This window comes from Pituophis catenifer, unplaced genomic scaffold (genome assembly GCF_029215685.1).
Source record: "Pituophis catenifer annectens isolate HBS135680 unplaced genomic scaffold, rPitCat1.0.hap2 SCAF_2, whole genome shotgun sequence".
Lineage (NCBI taxonomy): Eukaryota > Metazoa > Chordata > Lepidosauria > Squamata > Colubridae > Pituophis > Pituophis catenifer.
This window is the reverse complement of record NW_027256882.1, coordinates 16028156-16049553: the sequence shown is the minus strand read 5'-3', so window position 1 is coordinate 16049553 and position 21398 is coordinate 16028156. Positions and strand designations below refer to the sequence as shown.

The 21398-nt window shown below is 44.1% G+C and overlaps 1 protein-coding gene across 2 annotated transcripts in view; it reads right to left on the bottom strand.

Annotated features, from left to right (window-relative positions):
• Positions 1–5244: 5244 nt before the first annotated feature.
• LOC139311782 (zinc finger protein 850-like) overlaps positions 5245–21398 on the bottom strand; it is a 300225-nt gene continuing 284071 nt past the window's right edge. The window contains exons 7-8 of one of the 2 annotated variants that reach the window (XM_070936296.1): positions 13073–13112; positions 5245–6450 (exon numbers count right to left, since the gene is read on the bottom strand). In XM_070936296.1, coding sequence (XP_070792397.1) covers positions 5298–6450; positions 13073–13112 — 1193 coding nt within the window. In that variant the 3' untranslated portion in view covers positions 5245–5297. The remainder of the gene's footprint in view (positions 6451–13072; positions 13113–21398) is intronic. The other variant, XM_070936294.1, reaches the window with a different exon arrangement.

Sequence of the window (21398 nt, the reverse complement as noted above, 5' to 3'; positions counted from 1 at the left end):
CTTCGCTGGAGAACACTGGAGCCTTTGCTGGAGCAACGGCGAATGGCGGCAGCAATCCCTGCTGCCTGGAACAGCTGCTCGGCGGTTGGATTGGCCTACTGGAATACTGCTGATCAGCTGTTCCAGGCGGCGGGGATCGCTACCACCATTCGCCACTGTTCCAGCGAAGGCTCCAATGTTTCCCGGCGGAGACAGCAGACATGGAGGAGGCAGCAATGGCAGTGTTTCCAGTCAACCAGCCCGCTGATCAGCGGGGCTATGGGAGGCAGAGATCCAGCTGTCACTCAGCTGACCAGTGGTGGGCACAACGGAGCAGAGCTCTGACGAGCCATGTGCTGGGGCTATGATAACATGCTGACGCTGACCAGGCTGTTTGCTGTTTGCTGCAAGGGTGGCAGAGGCAGATTTTTTTTTTTCTTGTTTTCCTCCTCTAAGCCTAGGTGCGTCTTATGGTCAGGAGCGCCTTATGGAGCAAAAACCTGATATTGTCAAAAGACTCATTGATGAAAATTTATTTTAAGAATGTATTAATGGGGGGAAGGAGCGGGGAGCTTTAGCAAAATCCAGAGAAATACCCACATGTGTGTTTGACCACAGTCCGTATGTTATGCAAGAAAAAAAATCACATTCTATCCGGAATTGAAGATTTTTTTTTTTTTGTTTAGAAGGAGAGAAACAAATGTGTCAACAGATAAATTGGATTCTAAGTCACATAGCATAGCAATACTGATAGTCCTTGACTTACAACAGTTCATTTAGTGACCGTACGAAGTTACAATAGCAGTGGGAAAAATGACTTATGACCGTTTTGCACATTTCTGACCTTTGTAGCATCCCTGTGGTCACGTGACCAAAATTCAGACACTCGGCAACTGACTCATATTTATGACATGTCAGGGGTGAAATGCTCCCGGTTCAGACCGGATCACCCGATCTGGTAGCGATGGCGGTAGGTGGTTCAGAGAACCGGTAGCAAAAATCCCTGCCCCCCCCCCCAGTGGTGAAATCTAAAATTTGTTACTACCGGTTCTGTGGGCGTGGCTTGGTGGGGGGGGGTAATGTGTATTTCGCTGTGCCCTCAAAACCATGTTGTTCCCTCAGGCTGGGCTATCAATATAAAGATTTTAATTGGTTTTAATTGGGATTTTAAATTCTCGGTTTTATAAATTGGGCCTATTATTTAATAATTTTAATTATTTTTAAATATTGTCTGTCGTTGTGTTTTTAATTAGGCTGTACACCGCCCTGAGTCCTTCGGGAGAAGGGCGGTATAGAAATTAAATTAAAAAATTAAATTAAATTAAATTAAATTAAATTAAATTAAATTAAATTAAATTAAATTAAATTAAATTAATAAATAAATAAATGTGACTGGGTGGGAGTGGCCAATTTTTTTTTTTTTACTTTTAAAACCATTTATTCTACAACCTCTTCAGCAAAGAGGTTGTAAAAAAATGCTTTCAAAAGGCTCTGACGATCCCAGCTGAGTTGCCTGATCGGCAGAGACTTTTATTCTTTTAAATGCCTCTGACGATCAGGCAACTCAGTTTGGATCGTCAGAGGCATTTAAAAGAAAAAAAACCCTTTTTTAACTGCCTACCCAGCAACCGGGCAGAGAACCCCTTGCTAAAAATTTTAAAGCCCACCCCTGACTGGACTGTAGTGCAAATTTGAATAACACAATCATTTTGTGGGATTCATTAACAACACTTAACAAATTACTTACTTGTATTCCAAAATGTTTTAATCTCCTCTTTTCAAATGGTGAACTAAATGCATGGCAGTGATCCAGCAAATGAAAGGCAAATTCCAGCATGAAACAGGTAATTACAATTTAGAATTACTTTGAATTCCCTCTGATAAATTAGTCTGGTTTAGTTAAATCTAAAATATCCCAGTGGATTCTAAGAGAATGATTGAACAGAGCCAGGTCATAAATAAAATTTAAATGATGTAAAAGTGTTGAGAATCATAGAAAACATTTTATGATATATGAATACACACACACATAGTACGTTGTCTACAATTAAAAGAGAAATCATGGACATTTTTAGAGGTTGCTTTTTTTCTGAGCCTTTTGCTTTTCAATAAGCTCTCCTGGAATTTAAAAGTTATTCCTCCTAGCAACTATATTTTCAAATCTATCTGATTTCTTCCCTTGTTTCTTTCCAGTGCAGCAACCTCTCTACCAGTGCTGCTTTATCTATTCATCTATTTAAATTAGTGTTTTTCAAATACTAGCTGGGGAATTCTGGGAGTTGAAGTTCACACATATTAAAAATTGCCAAGTTTGAAAAACATAGTTCTAAATGATTTTGGTATAGATAGTTTCCTTTACACTAAAAATAGTGATTTGATTACTCTCTGCAGGTCTTTATTTCCTGAAAACTGCTGAACTAGAAAAACAGAAATATTCCAAAATTCTCCAAAATGTTCCATCTCCAAGATTGGGATGTTTGCACAAACCTACTCTCTGTTTTATTTAGTTTAAAGCTGAGGTGGTCTTCAGCCGGTTCGGACTGGTCTGGGTGAAACGGTAGCTCCAACTATCAGTTGGCCCCGCCCAGTGGCCCCCGCTCTATCCTGTCCTTTATTTCCTGCTTTGTAGTTCATCTCAATCGCGTGGCACAGCTGATTTTCCCCCCCTCTCGCTGTTCTACTTACCGTTGCTGACTTGGAAGGTAAGCAGCTGAGCTTCTAAAGGCTCCATTTTCAGCGCTGCGCACAAGCGCCTTAAGCACACACCAGTGGTGAAATCCAACTTTTTTTACTACCTGTTCTGTGGGCGTGGCTTGGTGGGTGTGGTGTGGCTTGGTGGGCATGGCTTGGTGGGCGTTGCAGGGGAAGGATACTGCAAAATCTCCATTCCCACCCCACTCGAGGGGAAGGATACTGTAAAATCCTCATTTCCTCTCCACTCCTGGGGGAAGGATATTGCAAAATCTCCATTCCCACCCCACTCTGGGGCCAGCCTCAAAATTTCCGCTACTGGTTCTCCAGAACCTGCTGGATTTCACCCCTGGCACACACCACTCACTGAACCGGTGGTTAAACTGGCAGCATCCCACCACTGGTTTAAAGGAAGTAAAAATAAATGTCCGTCCTCTTTTCAGATACTAACTACACTGCTATATGATATTTCCTATGAGGGTTCTTTGATTAGGACTAAAAATAGTAAAATAATTATTTTATTTCTACATTCTATAGACCAGCGGCCCTCAACATTTCGGGTACCAGGGACCGGTTCTGCGGAGAGAGGTTTTTCCGCAGACCGGGTGTGGCATGGTCTTGTGCACTGCCTGCATTCTGCATGTGGGCAGATGGGGCTTTGCTAATTTGCGCAGCCCAATTTCTGGCCCGGAAGTTGGAGACCCCTGCTATAGCTGTCTGCAAGGAGTATATGTGTGGGATGCAGTAGCTCAATGGCTAAGACACTGAGCTTGTCGATCAAAAGGTCGGCAGTTCAGCGGTTTGAATCCCCAGTGCCGCGTAACAGAGTGAGCTCCCGTTACTTGTCCCAGCTTCTGCCAACCTAGCAGTTCGGAAGCATGTAAAAATTGCAAGTAGAAAAATAGGGACCATCTTTGGTGGGAAGGTAACAGTGTTCCGTGTGCCTTTGGCATTTAGTCATGCCGGCCACATGACCATGGAGATGTCTTCGGACAGTGCTGGTTCGTAGGCTTTGAAACAGAGATGGGCACCACCCCCTTGAGTTGGGAACGACTAGCACATATGTGCGAGGGGAACCTTTACCTTTTACCTTTAAGGAGTATAAATCCTTCCATTCTCCAGCATCCTGTCAGCTGAAGAAGCTTCTTGGATGAGAAGCGAAACCTTGGAGCCTTGGTGGTACAGCAGACTAAAGTGCTATTAAGTAGCACCAGCTGCCTGCAATTACTGCAAGTTCAAATCTCACCAGGCTCAAGGTTGACTCAGCCTTCCATCCTTTCGAGGTAGGTAAAATGAGGACCCGGATTGTGGGGGCAAAAAGGTGACTTTGTATAAAAAAGAACACCGCTTAGGGGGAGCCGAAAGCCCTACTAAGGTATATACAAAAGTATGAAGGCTATTGCTTAACGCATTGTTAGCCGCCCTGAGTCTCTGGAGGAGGGCGGCATATAAACCGAACCAATAAATAAACAATAAACGTCTTCAAAGAAAAACCAGAAAGTCCAGTTGCCTCTTGAAAAAGCACCTTGAGACACCCTACTATAGACTGTTTCTCTGTATGTAGAGGCTCAGTGTATGTAGATACACTGCTCAAAAAAATAGTAAAAAAAACAGTAGTTTTGTGTTCCCTTTAGTTGTTTGAGCAGTGTATAAACTACTGTATGTAAAGAGCAAAGTATTTAATAAGGCTATTTCATTCATTCAGATCTCGGATGTCTTCTGCTTGTGTTCCCTTTATTTTTTTGAGCAGTATATATTTGAAGTAAGATTGCTTTCAGCAAATACATAAACTACATGGATTTTTATAGTTTTTCTCTCCTGTAGAATGTTTTCTAGAAAATAGAATGGATTCTTTTTGGCAAAACTATAATTTATTTCTTGTGGGGATTCTCCACATAAGGAAACTAGAAATAAGGAAGCTCTTTGTACATTCCTTTCGTTTGTAGATTCCTTGTGATCAATCTTTTTATAGGAATTAAAGTGACTGGAAGATGTAAATCCACATTCTGAAATGTATGATTACAATTATTTAAATGATTTATAGCGCCACGCAATTTGTAAGCAGCAATTCCAGGTAGCTCAAAATGGAGCTGAAAACATAAGAGAACCAACAGTAAAGCACATCACAATACAGGTAACTCTCATCTCGCAACCATTTGTTTAATGACCACTCAGAGTTACAATGGCACTGAAAAAAATCAGATGCTCATCAACTGGCTCATATTTATGACAGTTGCAGTATCCCAAGGTCATGTGATCACCTTTTGTGACCTGACAAGCAAAGTCAATGAAGAAGCCAGGTTCACTTAACAAGCATATTACTAACTTAACAACTGCATTGATTCCCTTGACAACTGTGGCAAGAGTGTAAATGGTGCAAAATTCACTTAACAAATGTCTCATTTAGCAACAGATATCTGGGCCCCAATTGTGGTCGTAAGTTGAGGACTACCTATATTGTTGTTGTTACTTAAGTGATTTATAAAGCCACGCAATTTGCAAACAGCGATTCCAAGTGGCTTAAAAAGGCTTGAAAATATAAGAGAACCAACAATATAATACACAATACAGCAGACCTGAGGCCAACAATATATCCCAGTTCTAAAGTTATTCCATATTAAATATATTTATACATTTTCCCCCCTGGTGTGGGTCCTTTTATGAGACGTAAGTTGGCTGCTCTGTTTGAAACTCTTCCCACATTCCCAGCATTTATAGGGTTTTTCCCCTGTGTGGATCCTTTTGTGGGATGTAAGCTCACTACTCAACCTGAAGTTCTTCCCACACACTGCACATTGATAGGGTTTCTCTCCCGTGTGAAGCCTTTTGTGGGAAGTGAGGTGACTGCTTTGGCTGAAGATCTTCCCACACTCCACGCATCGATAGGGTTTCTCCCCCGTATGGCTCCTTTTATGTGAAGTCAGGGAACTGCTGTTGCTGAAGCTCTTTTCGCACACGGTGCATTTGTAGGGTTTTTCTCCCGTGTGCAGCCTTTTGTGGGAAGTAAGATGGCTGTTCTGGCTGAAGCTCTTCCCGCAGTCTGGGCATTGATAGGGTTTCTCTCCCGTGTGAAGCCTTTTGTGGGAAGTAAGATGGCTGCTCTGGCTGAAGCTTTTCCCACAGTCTGGACATTGATAGGGTTTCTCCCCCGTATGGAGCCTTTTATGCGACGTGAGAAAGCTGTTCTTCCCGAAGCTCTTCCCGCAGTCGGTGCATTTATAGGGTTTCTCCGAGGAATGGCTCCTTTTATGAGAACACAGAGCGCTGCAGTCGCTGAAACACTTCCCGCACTCCAAGCATTTGTAGGGCTTTTCCCCCGTGTGGATCCTTTTGTGGTAGGTAAGGGAACTGCTCCTGCTGAAGCTCTTTCCACACTCTAGGCATTTGTAGGGTTTCTCCCCTGTGTGAATCCTAATATGAGACGTAAGATCGCTGGTCCATCTGAAACTCTTTCCACACTCCATGCATTTATACGGTTTCTCCCCCAAGTGAATCCTGCCGTGGAAAGTAAGCAAACTCCTCATTCTGAAGCTCATTCCACACAGCTTACAGGTGTATGTGTTTTTTCTGGTGTGGGTCCTTTTGTGAGAAGCAAGTTGGCTGTTGGTGTGGAAACACTTGTCGCACTCCAAGCATTTATGCGGTTTCTCGTCCGGGTGGCTCTTTTTATGATCGGTCAAGGATCGCTTTTCACTGAAGCTCTTTCCACACTCCACACAGGGGTATGTTTTTCCCTTGGGGTGGAACCTTTTATGGGAAGGAAGATCCCCCAAGTCCTTTCTAAGTTGCCTGGGTTTACATGTTTTTTCTCCAGTGTGGATTTGTTGACCTAAAATAGGAAGGGAAAATTGGTTAAAATAGATTCCATGTTTTGTGCATTCATACTGGCTACCTCTTGCTGCAATGCCATTCAGGAGTCTCCAAATCTGGCAACTTTAAGACTTGTGAACTTTAACTCCTAAAATTCCTCAGGAGCAAAGATAGAGGTAGTTGTCCAGTTACAATCACTTGTTTAGTGGCTGTTCAAAGTAGCAACAGCACTGGGGGGAAAAATTACTCATGACCGCTCTTCGCACTTATGACTGCTGCAGCATCCCCACAGTCATGTGATCAAAATTCAGGCACTAGGCAGCTGGCATGTATTTATGATGATTGTAGCATCCCAGGGTCATGTGATCGTGACGTGTAACCTTCCCAGCTGGCTTCCAACAAGCAAAATCAATGAGGGAAGCTGGGATTTGCTTAACAACCGCATGATTCGCTTAACAACTGCTCCACTTAGCAATGGAAACCCAGCTCCCAATTGCAGTCATAAATCAAGGACTACCTATTCAGGGGGAGCAAATCCAATTTACCTTTGAGTATTTTTTTACATATGAGGCAGTTGTCCTTTTTCGTCCTTTTCTCATTTCCTTTGGTCAGGAAGAGTTCCTGGACTCCAGCACATCCACAATTTAACAATTTCTCCTCCCCAGGCTGTGAGTGGCTTTCCCGGAATGTTTGAGACCTCCATTGAACCCCAAATATCTCTTTTCTCAGTTCAAGATGGATTGCTGGTGATGTCGCCATATCGGGTTCTTGGCAGTTCTCAATTTCTTTTTCATCTCCTGCTTGAGATAGAAAGAATAAAAAACTGAACCTTAAAAGCTGGTGTGCCAGTTATGTGCTACTACAGGTTGTAAGTCACTTTCCCCAAGGCCTTATAATTGTGAGCCATTGTTAGGTGAATGGTCATAAAACAAGGATTACCTCAGGGATGGGTTTCACTTACCTTTGCTACCGGTTCGTTCACGTGTGCACCACTTCTTTGCATGCACAGAAGCTTCTGCGCAGGCACAGAGCGTATTTGATGACATCCGGGCGGGAGGACAGAGACTCCCGCCACCGCTGCTACTGGTTCACCCGAACTGGGGCGAACCATTAGCAACCCACCGCTGGATTACCTGTATAGCTTTCACATCATACCTTCCATGATCTGCCAGGAGGCTTGCAGGACAAATCTATACATTTCTACCCCAAAATAGGGACCATTCATGCCCCCAAGGGCCATTGGTGCCCCCAGTTAAAAAAAAGGAGGGGGAAACACTCAAGGAAGAGGAACAAAAATATATTTTCTCTGGCCAAAAGTTTGACAAAAAGACTTTAAATCGCAGGAAAAGTATACAAAAGGAACATTTAAACATAAGTAAACCATATGGATTTTAATAAATCCAGATTCAATCTGGGATATAATTCCTTAAATAAAAAAGATCAAATCTCAGAGGTGTGATCAAAAGAAAAATCATTATTTATAAAAAGGAAATTTTAGATATTTAAAGGAAATATTGATAACACTTTATTGAACAGAAGAATATTGTCAGGGAATTGTGCAGCAGCTGTCCAAATGAAGTGAGAGACGCTGACCCCAATTTGTAGTTTTCTATAAATCAATATATTTTACATCTCTATTTTACAGCAAACAAGATAGGCAAACAGGAGCATCGTGAGGTAAATCACAGAGCAAACAGAAGAAAAGGGCGGGAAAAAGGGAAACTCCCCCTCCACATCCCTAACAACCAATCATAGTGCAGATTGTTTCACCGGCTAACTCTCTTAACCAATCAACTACAACTCTGTGTTCTGGCTCAATGTACAACCCCCCCCCATTGTTCCAGTGATTAAATTTAAACAGGTAATTATATTTAAATACTCAATTTAAACAGATATTCTCCTCCTTTGCTTAAAAATGTCGTTAGTATTTTGGGATAGATTTTTCCCCCAATGTGTTTATTTTATTTTTATTTTTTTGATAATCCTGTAAATAAACTTTAACTGCTTTATTTATAATGGAGATGCAAGAAAGTGACCGTTTTCAAGCAAAACAAAGGTGCACGTTTAACAACATTACAGCCAGTCCTTGCTTAACAACGATATTTGGAACCAGAAACTCCCATCACTAAGTTGTAAAGCAAAATAATAATAATAATAATAATAATCACATGGCTATAATGACTTATGAGGCAGTTTCAGCAGTTCCGGTTGCCATTGTTAAAATAACTGCCGCTTGGTCATTAAGCAGGAACTTCTCATGATCATAACTTGCGGCTTCCTGCCAGCTTCCCCATTGACTTTGCTTATGGGAAGCCGGCAGGGAAGGTCAGAAGGTCAGAAATGTGGACCAGTTACCAAGAGCTTAAATTGCGATCAAGGGACGACAGGCCAAAAGTCCCACTCATTCATTTTATATACATATGCATATCAGTGGTGGGTTCTAATCACTTTTACCACCAGTTTGCATCGTGCACGATTGCACACATGCCGAATTTGCGCTTTGCGAAAGCGCATTGAGAAAAAAAACAGCTGAGGCATGGCAATCCCCTCTGCCACGCCTTACAGTTGACCAAAAAACAAATGAAATAAAGGTAGGTATAGCGCAGGGGCAGGGAGGAAGGGCCCAACTGACATTCAGAGCGAACCGGTTCGCTCTCCTATGAAGATTTCCACTACCGCTGATCAAGCAGGGGAAAGTGCATCGTCATCCGTCAGCATGACTAAGGCAGAAAAAAAGATAATTACAGGGGGAAGGGAAGGGTATGGGCCTGTTACATGCACAATGACCAAATTGATCAGCATTACATAAAAGCAAGCAGCTCCTCAATGGGGATTTTATACTCTGACGAAGTCGGTAGGGGCCGACAAAAGCTTAGCACAAGTTTTAAAATAAAATTTTTTAAACTTTTAAATGTTCCGGAGATCGTGATGTCTATTGCCTCTTCTATAACTATACCTGGAACTCGCATCTTTAGGACATATACATATACATATACATATACATATACATATACATATACATATACATCAGGGGTGAAATGCTCCCGGTTCGGACCAGATCACCCAATCCAGTAGTGATGGAAGTGGGTGGTTCGGAGAACTGTTAGCAAAAATCCCTGTCCCCCTCCCCCCCGCATGCCCAGCTGAGCTGCACAATCATCAGAGGCTTTTTTTTTACTTTTAAAAGCATTTTTTCTACAACCTCTTCGGCCAAAAAATGTTTTTAAAAGTTAAAAAAAAAAAGCCTCTGATGATCGTGTGGCTCAGCTGGGATCGTCAAAGGCTTTTAAAAGAAAAAAAACCCTTTTTTTCTTTTAAATGCCTCTGACGATCCCAGCTGAGTTGCCTGATCAGCAGAGGCTTTTTAAAAAAGCCTCTGCCAATCAGGCAACTCAGCTGGGATCGTCAGAGCCTTTTGAAAGCATTTTTTAACAACCTCTTCGCCAAAGAAAAAATGGTTTTAAAAGTAAAAAAAAAAAAATTGGCCACGCCCACCCAGTCACATTACCCTCCCCCCACCAAGCTACGCCCACTGAACCAGTAGTAACAAATTTTAGATTTCACCACTGATACATATACATTTGTTTTCTTTTCTTTTCGTAGGCCTTTATGTGTATTTCTTTTTAGCCAGGTTCTTCCTACGCATACATATACATATACATATACATATACATATACATATACATATACATATACATATACATATACACATACACATACACATACACATACACATACACATACACATACATATACATATACATACACATACACATACATATACATATACATATACATATACATATACATACATAGAGATGGGATTCACTTACCTTCTCTACCAGTTCGCAAATGTGAGTGCGCACGCCAAATTCTGAATTCTACATTGGAAGCTTTGGCACAAAAAGCATCTGCCAGCTATCCCAAATGTGCTTTTCAAAAAGGAATTGGATTTTCTTGCTTTTTTTTCCCCTTTGAAAACGCTTCACTTCTCATCCTAGAAGCAACTGAAGAAAATTCTTGGATAAGAAGCGAAATGTTTTCAAGAAAAAACACCAAGAAAGTTCAGCTGCTTTTTGAAAAGCACTTTTGGGACAACCGTGACTTGCATGATTGAGAATCTCTGTAGACAACTAACAGTTATTTGAATCCATAGCAAAGAATGGGCCCTTACCCAGAGTGTTCACATTTCTGGAATTCTCCAGCATAACTTCCCAGTGCAAGGCTTTTTGGGTGGAATCCAGCAGAGCCCACTCCTCCTCGGTGAAATTGACGGCCACTTCCTTCAAGGACATGGGACTCAGGGCAGGATGCTGAAATCAACATACATTAACAGACAGACTCCAAACCACCTTTAAGGGGTGCGGTGGAATAAGTTAGAAATTGTGACAAAATGAGATGAGGTGTGTTAAACAATGTGCTAATAGGATAAATATAAAGGTTTCCCTGTCCAATCGGGTTCGACTCTAGCGGCAGTGTTCATCTCCGTTTCTTAGCCAAGGGAGCTAGCATTGTCCAAAGACATTTTCCATGGCCATGTGGCCAGCTCATAACTATATGCCGAAGTGCACAGAACACTGTTACCTTCCCATCAAAGTGGTACCTATTTATCTACTCGCATTTGCATCCTTTTGAACTGCTAGGTGGGTAGGAGCTAGAGCAAGTAACGGGAGCTCACCTGTCATATGTTGCTTGGGTCTTGAGGCTGTCAGCTTTTTTATATCTCGAAGGACCTCTCAAGGACTATGAATGTTAACATGCTTGTGAAGAAGGCACAGAAGAAGCTATCTATCTCAGCATCTACTTCTGTCCTACTATCGCAGCACCATTGAGAGTGTCCTGACATACGGCATTCTTGCATGGTATGGGAACAGCTCTGTAGTGGACAAAAAAGCTCTACAGAGAATCATTAAAACTGTCCAGAATATCATCGGACTCCAGCTATCAGTCCTGGATGACATCTTCGAATCTCGCTGTTTGAGAAAGTTGCATAACATTCTCAGAGACTCATCCCATCCTGCTTACAATCTTTTTGGAGTATTGCCTTCGGGCAGAAGATACACTACCCAGGTTGGTCAGGAGTCTTTGTGTTGGGATTGAAGTGCTAATTGAAGTTCCCACCAGAGAACCCAGAGACTGCTTGGGAATCACCTAAGGATGTGTGACCTGGAGTTTTGTCAGTAAATGCCATGTATTCCTGCCTTTCTAAATAAAAAGGGGATCAGAACAGGAGGTGAGTAACTCTGTGTTTGAAACCCAAGTGTTGCCTAAGGGCAGGATTGAGCTCCTGTCCTTTGCTCCAGCTCCAGCCAGGGACCTGAAAGGAGCCCCCAACTTGGCATCCCTCAGGCAATGGTGATGTCACCAGCTAATACTTTCAACTTGGATATGCCTCGGTGCTTCTGAAATGAATGTGATGCTATCAGGATATAAACAGAGCCCTATGTTGGTTACCTCTATTCCATAATGCCCATGATCAAGCTAAGGAGGTCCCACCGAGTCATAATTAAGAACAATTCCTGAAATGGGATTATTATACCGTTTTTACAAACCCTACACCCACAAATCATCTCGGCACATATCTTTTCTTGATATTTCCCTACCTGAACTGAGGGCACAGCTGCTGTCTCTGCTCCACCGTCAAAAGGAGATGTTTCAAGAGGTACAAATGGTGGCGTATTTTCTTCTGTGAGGGAGGCAAAGGAGGTAGAAGGAGACATTCCAAAATATTGTTAGGGAGATATAAAAACTCATCCAGAGTCAGATTCGTACTGCAAAAGCAGTTCCTGAAGATGAGAGTTGAGATTTGTCTGGGGAAAAGGATATCATGTCTTACCTGATAAGATATCTGGAGGTCGAACCTCCCAAGAAATCCTCCTTGGCTTTGGATGGTCCCCATCTACTTCAACAGGTGTTTCCTGCATGGAAATATCAACAAGAAGGATTAGCATATAGCACAGGGGTGTCAAACTCAAGGCCCATGGGCCAGGTCTGCTTAGATCTGGCCCGCAGGACCGCCCTGGAAACAGCAAAGGACCGGGCCACGGTGCCTCTGCCAGCAAAAATGGAGCTCAGGAGAGCTCCACATGCCCCTTCCAGGCTCCATATTCGGCCGTGACGGCCTCCTACAACCCTCTGCAAATGAAAATGGAGCTTGAAGGTGGGGCATTTTCACTGGCAGAGGGTTGCAGGAGGCTGTCATGGCCAAAAATGGAGCCTCGATGACTGATGTCAAGCTGGCCACATGCCCCTGGCCATGACCCCCCCGGCCCCCGAGGTCAATCACAACTCTGATGTGGCCCTCAATGAAATCAAGTTTGACACCCCTGATATAGCACATAAGAACAAACACACTCTCGTCTTCTACTACAAAAATCCATCCCATGATCTAGAAAATCCCATAAACTAGAAAGAATGCAAAGTGTGACAAAGAGGATTAGGGGCCTGCAGGCTAAAATAGATGAAGAACGGTTGCAGGAAATGGGTATAGCTCAGGGGTGGGCAAATGTAGCTCTTTTACAACCTGTGGACTTCAACTCCCAGAATTCCTGAACTCCCTTCAACTCCCAGAATTCCTATGCACTGATATTACCTAGTCAGGGTAATGAAATGTCTGCAAGGAAACAAGCAAGCTCAAAGAGCACCAAGGGCCCCTCTGTTGTGACCTAGGCTTACTGAGTCATTACAAGACACAATTAGTCCCAAATAAACCTATTTTATTGTAAGAGCTGAGAATTACGTTCAATCTCAGCTGAGTCCCAATTAGTTGCAACAAAAGTCCTTCGGGATAATCACCAAGCTTTATCTTCTTTGACACCCTGCCAAAGGCCTTACTTGGCAAAGCCCCACGAAGATCAGAAACAAACAAGAGACGCCAACTGGAAACAGAGTTAGCAATGTTGCTTTCCTGCAAAAAGGCCCAAGTGCCTTTGTTTCTCTTTTAAGCCTTATGGGAGGGGCCAATCATCTCTTGGCCTTACTCCTGAGTCGTCCCTTTTGCTTTAGCTGCTCTTGCCTTCTGGCAGCTCTATGCATGCGTGCACTAGGAGCAGGCTCCTCCTGTTCCTCTGCCTCTCTGCTGTCCACTTCTGGAGGCTCTGGAGCCCGTGCATCGCTCCCAGATGGCCCTGGCCCCATCTCTGCCTCCAACACAGAGCCCTCGTCTGGGCCTTCCCCAGATTCCAGGACTGGCCCATGTTCCTCCCCAGCCTCCTCACTGTCCGACTCTGCTGCCAGCTCTGTAGGCTGCTGGCGGACCCTCATTTCAACCCTAAACTACATATATTCTCCTTTATTCGATTTAAATATTCTCACCTGCTTCTGTTTGTCTTCCACCTGGCTCAGAAGGAAACCTTCTGCCAAGGCCACCGCCTGGGAACAGGTCTCTGCTCCGCATTCCCTGATCCAGCTCTCCATCTCTGGGGGCAGGACAGCTAGGAACTGCCCCAGGACCACCAAATCCAGCATCTTAGCTTTCGTGTTCTGTTCTGGCTTCAGCCATTGTTGGCAAAGTTGGTGGAGTTGACTGCAAACGTCACGGGGGCCCTTGGCCTCCTTGTAGCAGAATTCCCTGAAAAGCTGGTGCAGTTCAGTTGAAGCGAATGTATCTTCTTCCAGACCCTCCTGCCCAGTTCTTTCACTTGCTTCCGTGTGGGTCTCAACCTGAGCTGTAGGAAGGCATTTACCTGCTCTTTGGTCTTTTGCATCCATCTCCTCTCTGGGTTATTGGACAGTTGAAAACAGTTGTAAGAGAGCTCTCGGACCTCCAAAGCAGCTTTGTCTGAAAGAACCAGGCCTGGAGAAAAGTTGGAAGTATTACCATCAGGGCTGGGTTCTAAATTTTTTTACTACCGATTTTGTGGGCGTGGCTTATTTTGTGGGCGTGGCTTGGTGGGGGTAATGTGACTGGGTAGGCATGGCCAACTTTTTTCTTTTTTACTTTTAAAAACATTTTTTCTACAACCTTAAGAAGTTGCAGAAAAAAATGCTTTTAGAAGCCTCTGACGATCAGGCAACTCAGCTGGGATCGCCAGAGGCTTTTAAAGGCATTTTTTTCCCTACAACCTCTTCGGCCAAAGAGGTTGTAGAAAAAATGCTTTTAAAAGTTAAAAAAAAAAAGTCTCTGATAAGGTGGGCGGGTTATGAGAGCGGCGACCGGGCCGGAGACCGGTTTGGGGGCGTGGCCAGCCAATGTTGGACCCGGCAGTATTAGCCAACTACCATCCTGTCTCCAACCTTCGCTTTGTGGCGAAGGTTGTTGAGAGTGTGGTCGCGCGACAGTTTCCACAATTCCTGGAGGAAACACGAGCTGTCTGCCATTACTGTAAGTTCAAATCTCACCAACTAACTGTCAGGAAATTTCTCCTTAGTTCTAGGTTACTGCTCTCATGTTACCTCTAGTCCTTCTTTTCCCTAGACTAGACCTACCCAATTCCAGCAACCCGTTCTTCATATGTTTTGGCTCCTAGTTCCCTAATCATCTTTAATTAGGGGACTGGAGGCAAAGAATAGAATAGAATAGAATAGAATAGAATAGAATAGAATAGAATAGAATAGAATAGAATAGAATAGAATAGAATAGAATAGAATAGAATAGAATAGAATAGAATTCTTTATTGGCCAAGTGTGATTGGACACACAAGGAATTTGTCTTAGGTGCATACGCTCTCAGTGTACATAAGGAGAATAAAATACATTCATCAAGAAGAAAAAGATACAACACTTAGTGATAGTCAAGGTTATTAATAAGCTATCAAATCGTACTAGGAAAGAAATAAAAACAATATAATTGAAAGATACAAATAAAAACAATATAATTGAAAGATACAAGCAATATGGCTATAGTAATAAGTGGGAAGAGATAATACTAGGACGGAAGAGAATAATAATAGTAATACAGTCTTAGTAAATTATTTGACAGTGTTTTGGGAATTAGTTGTTAAGCAGAGTGATGGTATTCGGGGGTAAAACTGTCCTTGGGTCTAGTTGTTTTGATGTGCAGTGCTCTATAGCGTCTTTTTGAGGGTAGAAATTGGAACAATTTATGTCTAGGATACGAGGGGTCTGTAAATATTTTCACAGCCCTCTTTTTGACTCGTGCGGTATACAGGTCCTCAATGGAAGGCAGGTTGGCAGCAATTGTTTTTTCTGAGGTTCTAATTATCCCTTGAAGTCGGTGTTTGTTTTGTTTGGTTGCAAGGGGATCTAAATTCCATCATTTTAGAGGAGGATGCTACGGAAGCATTTTTCAACTCTCCAAAATCACCCCGATTCCCTCCCCTAAGGCTTTCGTGCTCACCTCTGGCAACTTTCCAGCGCGGAAATGTCTCTTCTTGCAGCTCAAACTTACCCCTCTCTCCGGAGTCCCCCAAGACAGGAAGGGGACAAGCTTTCCCAGATCAGCCCCTTGGTTCTCCCAGGACTGCAGGCATGAGATCTCTCTTGCAAACAAGGAAGGAGAGAATAAGGTGATGCCACTGTCTCCTGCTTTAGGAGGCTCTGCATGCATATATGCCCATCACTCTACGTCCCTTCAGGATCAGCAGCGTTGCACATTGTGCCGCCTCTGTTATTATTGTTATTGGTAGCAGCCATACTTTTGCTCTTTATGAGAAGCAATTTATCTCTATCGTCTATGTAAGGGTTAAAGAAAGAGGTTGTGCTATTTCCTAGAGTGGCAAAGATTCTGGGCAAGGAGCTAAAGAGTTGCCATAACTGATCCAATGATGTTCTTTTTTGAGGCTGGGAGCCGCTAGGTGCACAAGGTGCCACCTGGTGGCTGTTTCCTGAAGGATTTGAATATTCTGAGCGAGGATATACCTAGAATTAGAAGATCATAGGGCTGGAAGGAACCTCAGAGGTCTTCTAGTCGAACCCCTGCCCAGATCAGGAGTCCTTATTGCATCGGGGACAAATGGCTGTCCAATCTTTTTATTTTAAGACCTCCAGTGATGGAGCACCCACAGCTTGGCTCCAGCAGCCAAGCTGTTCCATTGGTCAAGGGTTCTTCTCACTGTCCAGGAAATTTCTCCTTAATTCCAGATTGGATCTCTCTTTAATGAGCTTCCATCCATTGCTTCTTGTCCTGTCCTCAGGTGCTTTGGAGAATAAGTTTCTGTGCTTGAAACCAAGAAAACAAAAAACGACAAGGAAAAGATCTCTAAGCAAGTGGCCTATTACAGGTATGCCATCAAGTTGTTGTGGATTCTTAGCAGCGACGTAGATTTTCTTCATGTCATTCGTTATGTGTGTGTGTGTGTGTGTGTGTGTGTGTGTGTGTATAATGTTATTTTATATAGAGAGATCAGAGAGAGGGGGAGGGGAGGGGGGAGAGAGAGAGAGAGAGAGAGAGCACAGTTCAATCCTGAGCTACAAATATTCTCTGATGAAAGGATGGATAGATGGAAAGATGATAAAAAAATTAGATAAGGATAGATAAGGATGGATAGGTAGATTAGGAATTTTATTGGCCAAGTGTGATTGGGCACACAAGGAATTTGTCTTGGTAGATAGATAGATAATAGAATAGAATAGAATAGAATAGAATAGAATAGAATAGAATAGAATAGAATAGAATAGAATAGAATAGAATAGAATAGAATAGAATTTTATTGGCCAAGTGTGATTGGACACACAAGGAATTTGTCTTGATAGATAGATAGATAGATAGATAGATAGATAGATAGATAGTAGAGATAGAAATATAGATAAAAAGAGACAGTGATAGATAGATGAGAGATAGATTTGAGTATATAATCAACTCAAATTTGTCCTTTCATACTCAGCAAGTCCCCCCCCCCCAACCAGGTCTGGTGCCTTCCTAATAAGCTTTATCCAATCTGTAACCATAATTAGTTAATTAGTGGCCTCTGGCGCTGGCTTGTGCTGCTTCCTGAAATTCATAAAATCCCTGCCTTGACTTTGACAAATTAACAGCTGGCGTGCAGCTCACAGCCCCAAGCACTCTTCAAATCCTCTCAATGAGAATTCCCTGCAGGGCGTGTCTATTTACTGCCTTGTATTCTCTTCCTTCCCAACGAATGTAAAGACAAACTTTAATTTTCCTTCCTTGTTAATCACCCATGCTTTCAAAAGGGGGGGGAGTCTGTAAGATTTACCCCCCCCCCGAATTGATTTCCTTTTGAGTCAAATTCTGGAGATCATTCTCCACACTTAGGGTCACTGTGATAGATGGAGGAAGGAACCCCTTGGTGCTGTGAGTACATACGAACGCACTTTTTTAAAAAAAATGACCTTAAAAGTTTGTTGCTGTCCAGGAATCTCGCTTGAAGTTCTTGTTCTTTGAAATCTAAATTAAGCATCAGCATACAAATCAGCAACACTTGTCAAGTGAGTTACAGAATTACAAAATAACTGAGTTGGAAGGGACCTTGGAGGTCTTCTAGTAGTGCAACTCCCTGCTCAAGCAGGAAATCCTATACCCGTGATGGCGAACCTATGGCACGCGTGCCACAGGTGGCACACATAGCCATATCAGTGGGCACGCCAGCTCAGCTCTGGCACGCATGTGCGTGCCGGCCACCTGATTTTCAGGCCTTTTGGGACCACCAGAAGTAGGGAAACATGCTGTCTTCTGCCTCCGGAGGGCCTGGGGGTAGGTGGGGAAGGCTATTTTCGCCCTCCCCAGATGCATAGAGAGGATCTGGAGCCAGGTGACAAAGAAAAATGGGCCAGGAGCAAGGGGGGAGGGGAGGTTGGGCACGCATGCGCAGGGCGGGGTGCATAAAATTATGGGTGTGGGCACGTGCATGCGCGAACCTCCCCCGCCCCCCTCCTTCCTGGCACGCGATGGCAAAAAGGTTAGCCATCACTGTCCTATACCATTTCAGACAAATGGCTGTCCAATTCGAATCCAGTTCAAATCTTTATTGTCAGCGCACAACATATGTACAATGAGATTGGCTGAGCTCCCTCGGTGCACCCCCCACAACACAATACACTTCACAGTGGAAACAGAAAATCCCTAACCCAATAAATCATATTAACAAAACACCCAGTCCTATTGCACCAGTGTGAACATGTTACACATTGCGTCGGCCCTGCAAGTCCATCATACTATGTAGTTATGATGTTATTTTTCATTCAGGAGTCTGACAGCCCACGGATAAAAACTGTTCTTCAGCCTGTTCCTGCGACTGGCTATGCTTCTATATCGCCTTCCTGATGGTAGGAGGGTAAAGAAGTGGTGACCAGGGTGAGAGTCGTCCCTGAGAATTCCCAGTCTCTTCTTGAAAGTTTCCAATGATGAAGCACCCACCATTTCTGAAGGCAAGCTGTTGGTTATGCTCACTGTCGGGAAATTTCTCCTTAGTTCTAAGTTGCTTCCCTCCTTAGTTTCCATCCATTGTTCCTTGTCTGGCCTTCCTTCGGGTGCTTTGGAAAATAGGTTGCCCCCCTCCCAGTGGTGGGTTCCTCCCGGTTCAGCCCAGTTCTCCCGAGCCAGTAGCGTTGATGATATGACATCACCAAACCGGTTCTGCACTCCCCACCCCACCCCACCCCCAGTGTTATTCTTACCTTTTATTTGGCCCCACCCCCAATCTATTGCTGCCTCCTGAGTCCCAGCTGATGGCTAGAGGGAAAAAAACTGTTGCCGTGGAGTTTCAACGGGCCGCCCTACAGCTGATCAGTGTTAAAAGAAAACAAATTAGTAGACCGGTGCCTGCAAAAATACATGAGTAGATCAGTGCCTGCAAAAATAAATGGGTAGACCAGTGCCTGCAAAAATACATGAGTAGATCAGTGCCTGCAAAAATACATGAGTAGATCAGTGCCTGCAAAAATAAATGGGTAGACCAGTGCCTGCAAAAATACATGAGTAGATCAGTGCCTGCAAAAATACATGAGTAGATCAGTGCCTGCAAAAATACATGAGTAGATCAGTGCCTGCAAAAATACATGAGTAGATCAGTGCCTGCAAAAATAAATGGGTAAATCGGTACAGCTCTGCAAGCAGTTAAAAGCCTGGTAGACCAGTACTTCTGCTAAATCCTAAAGAATTGTCACATGACCATCAAGCCACGCCCACAAAATAAACCACGCCCACAGAACTGGTAGTAAAACAATGTAGAACCCACCCCTGCCCCCTCCCCCTTCTGTCTGACAGCCCCTCAAATATTGGAAAACTGCTATGGTGTCACCCTGATTCTTCTCTAGAATAGAATGGAGGAATGAGAATGAGAATAGGAATAGGATAATAGAATAGGAAATAGATAGGAAAATAGAATAAACAGAGTTGGAAGGGACCTTAGAGGTCTTTTAGTCCAACCTCTTGCAGGCAGGAGACCCTATACTGTTTCAGATAGGTCGCTGTCCACTCTCTTCTTAAAAGCTTCCAGGGATAGAGCATCCACCACTTCTGTAGGCAAGCCAGTTCTATTGATTGATTGATTGATTGATTGAGATCAATAAGTATCCAATCTCTTCTTTAAAACTTCCAGTGTTGGAGGATTAATTGTTTTAACTGTCAGGACATTTCTCCTTGGTTCTAGGTTGCTTCTCTCCTTGATTAGTTTCCATCCAGTTGCTTCTTGTCCTACCTTTGGATGCTTTGGAGCAGGGGTCTCCAACCTTGGCAACTTTAAGCCTGGCGGACTTTAACTCCCAGAATTCCCCAGCCAGCTTTGCTGGCTGGGGAATTCTGGGAGTTGAAGTCCGCCAGGCTTAAAGTTGCCAAGGTTGGAGACTCCTGCTTTGGAGAATAGGTTGACTCCCTCTTCTTCGTGTCAGTCCCTCAGATATTGGAACATTGCTATCATGTCACACCCCTGGTCCTTCTCTTCACTAAACTAGCCATGTCCCACTTGCTACGCCCCACTTGTAAGAATCTCTCTCCCCCCATTTCTACTCTCACCCCGATCCCAAGCATCACTTCTCCCTCTTGCAGTGGCTATCCGCCCCCCACCCCACCCCAAAAAAAGGAAGCTCCCAGCTTGTCAGGTGATGGAGGAGCCATGCTGGGTCAAAAAAAGCCTTGATGGCTCTTCCATCACCTCCTCCTCCTCCTCCTCCTCATCATCATGTAATAGGGTGGCCGGCAGCCTCTGCCTTCTTCGCCATAACTCCGAGCCCTTCCTCGGCCGTTAAGCGGATCCCACTTTCTTTCTTTTGCAAGTGTGATGGAGGAGCATCACAGCCAGGCAGGGTCAAAAAAGCCTTGATGGCTATTCCACCACTATCACCACCATCTCCTCCTCCTCTTCATCATCATCATCATGCAATAAGGTGGCCAGCAGCCTCTGCCTTCATCTTCATCATCATCATCATCATCATCATGCAATAGGGTGGCCGGCAGCCTCTGCCTTCATCATCATCATCATCATCATCATCATCATCATCATCATCCAATAGGGTGGCCGGCAGCCTCTGCCTTCTTCGCCATAACTCCGAGCCCTTCCTCGGTCGTTAAACGGATCCCACTTGCTTTCTTTTGCCCGTGTGACTCCTCCTAGGGGGATTCCCTCGCTCTCTCCTGGCGTCCCCCAAGAGCAGCGGCGGGAGTGGAGACGCCAAGGAGGAACCTCCATCTGGCTCAGCATTCCGCCGAGGGGACTCCCACCCGCCGCCGCTGCAGACCTGGAAAGAGTTAAAAAGTATGGAAAAGAATTCCTAGAGCGGAAGGATATCAGGTCCTCCCGCAATCAGGGCGTCTTTCGGGTCCGAACGGCCGCTCTGGCTGCTACCGCCGCCTTGGTGTTTCTGCGGGGACCCGGTGGGCGACGGATCTGGGCGGAGATCGACTCGGGGATCCCCGGGAGAAGCGCAGAGAGGCACCCTGGGATGATTCTCCGCCTTCGTAGCTATTCCAGCCGCCGCCTCCGGGGGTTGGACTAGAAGACCTCCAGGGTCCCTTCCAGCTGTGTTCTGGTTGGTTGGTTCGTTGGTTGGTTGATGGGTGG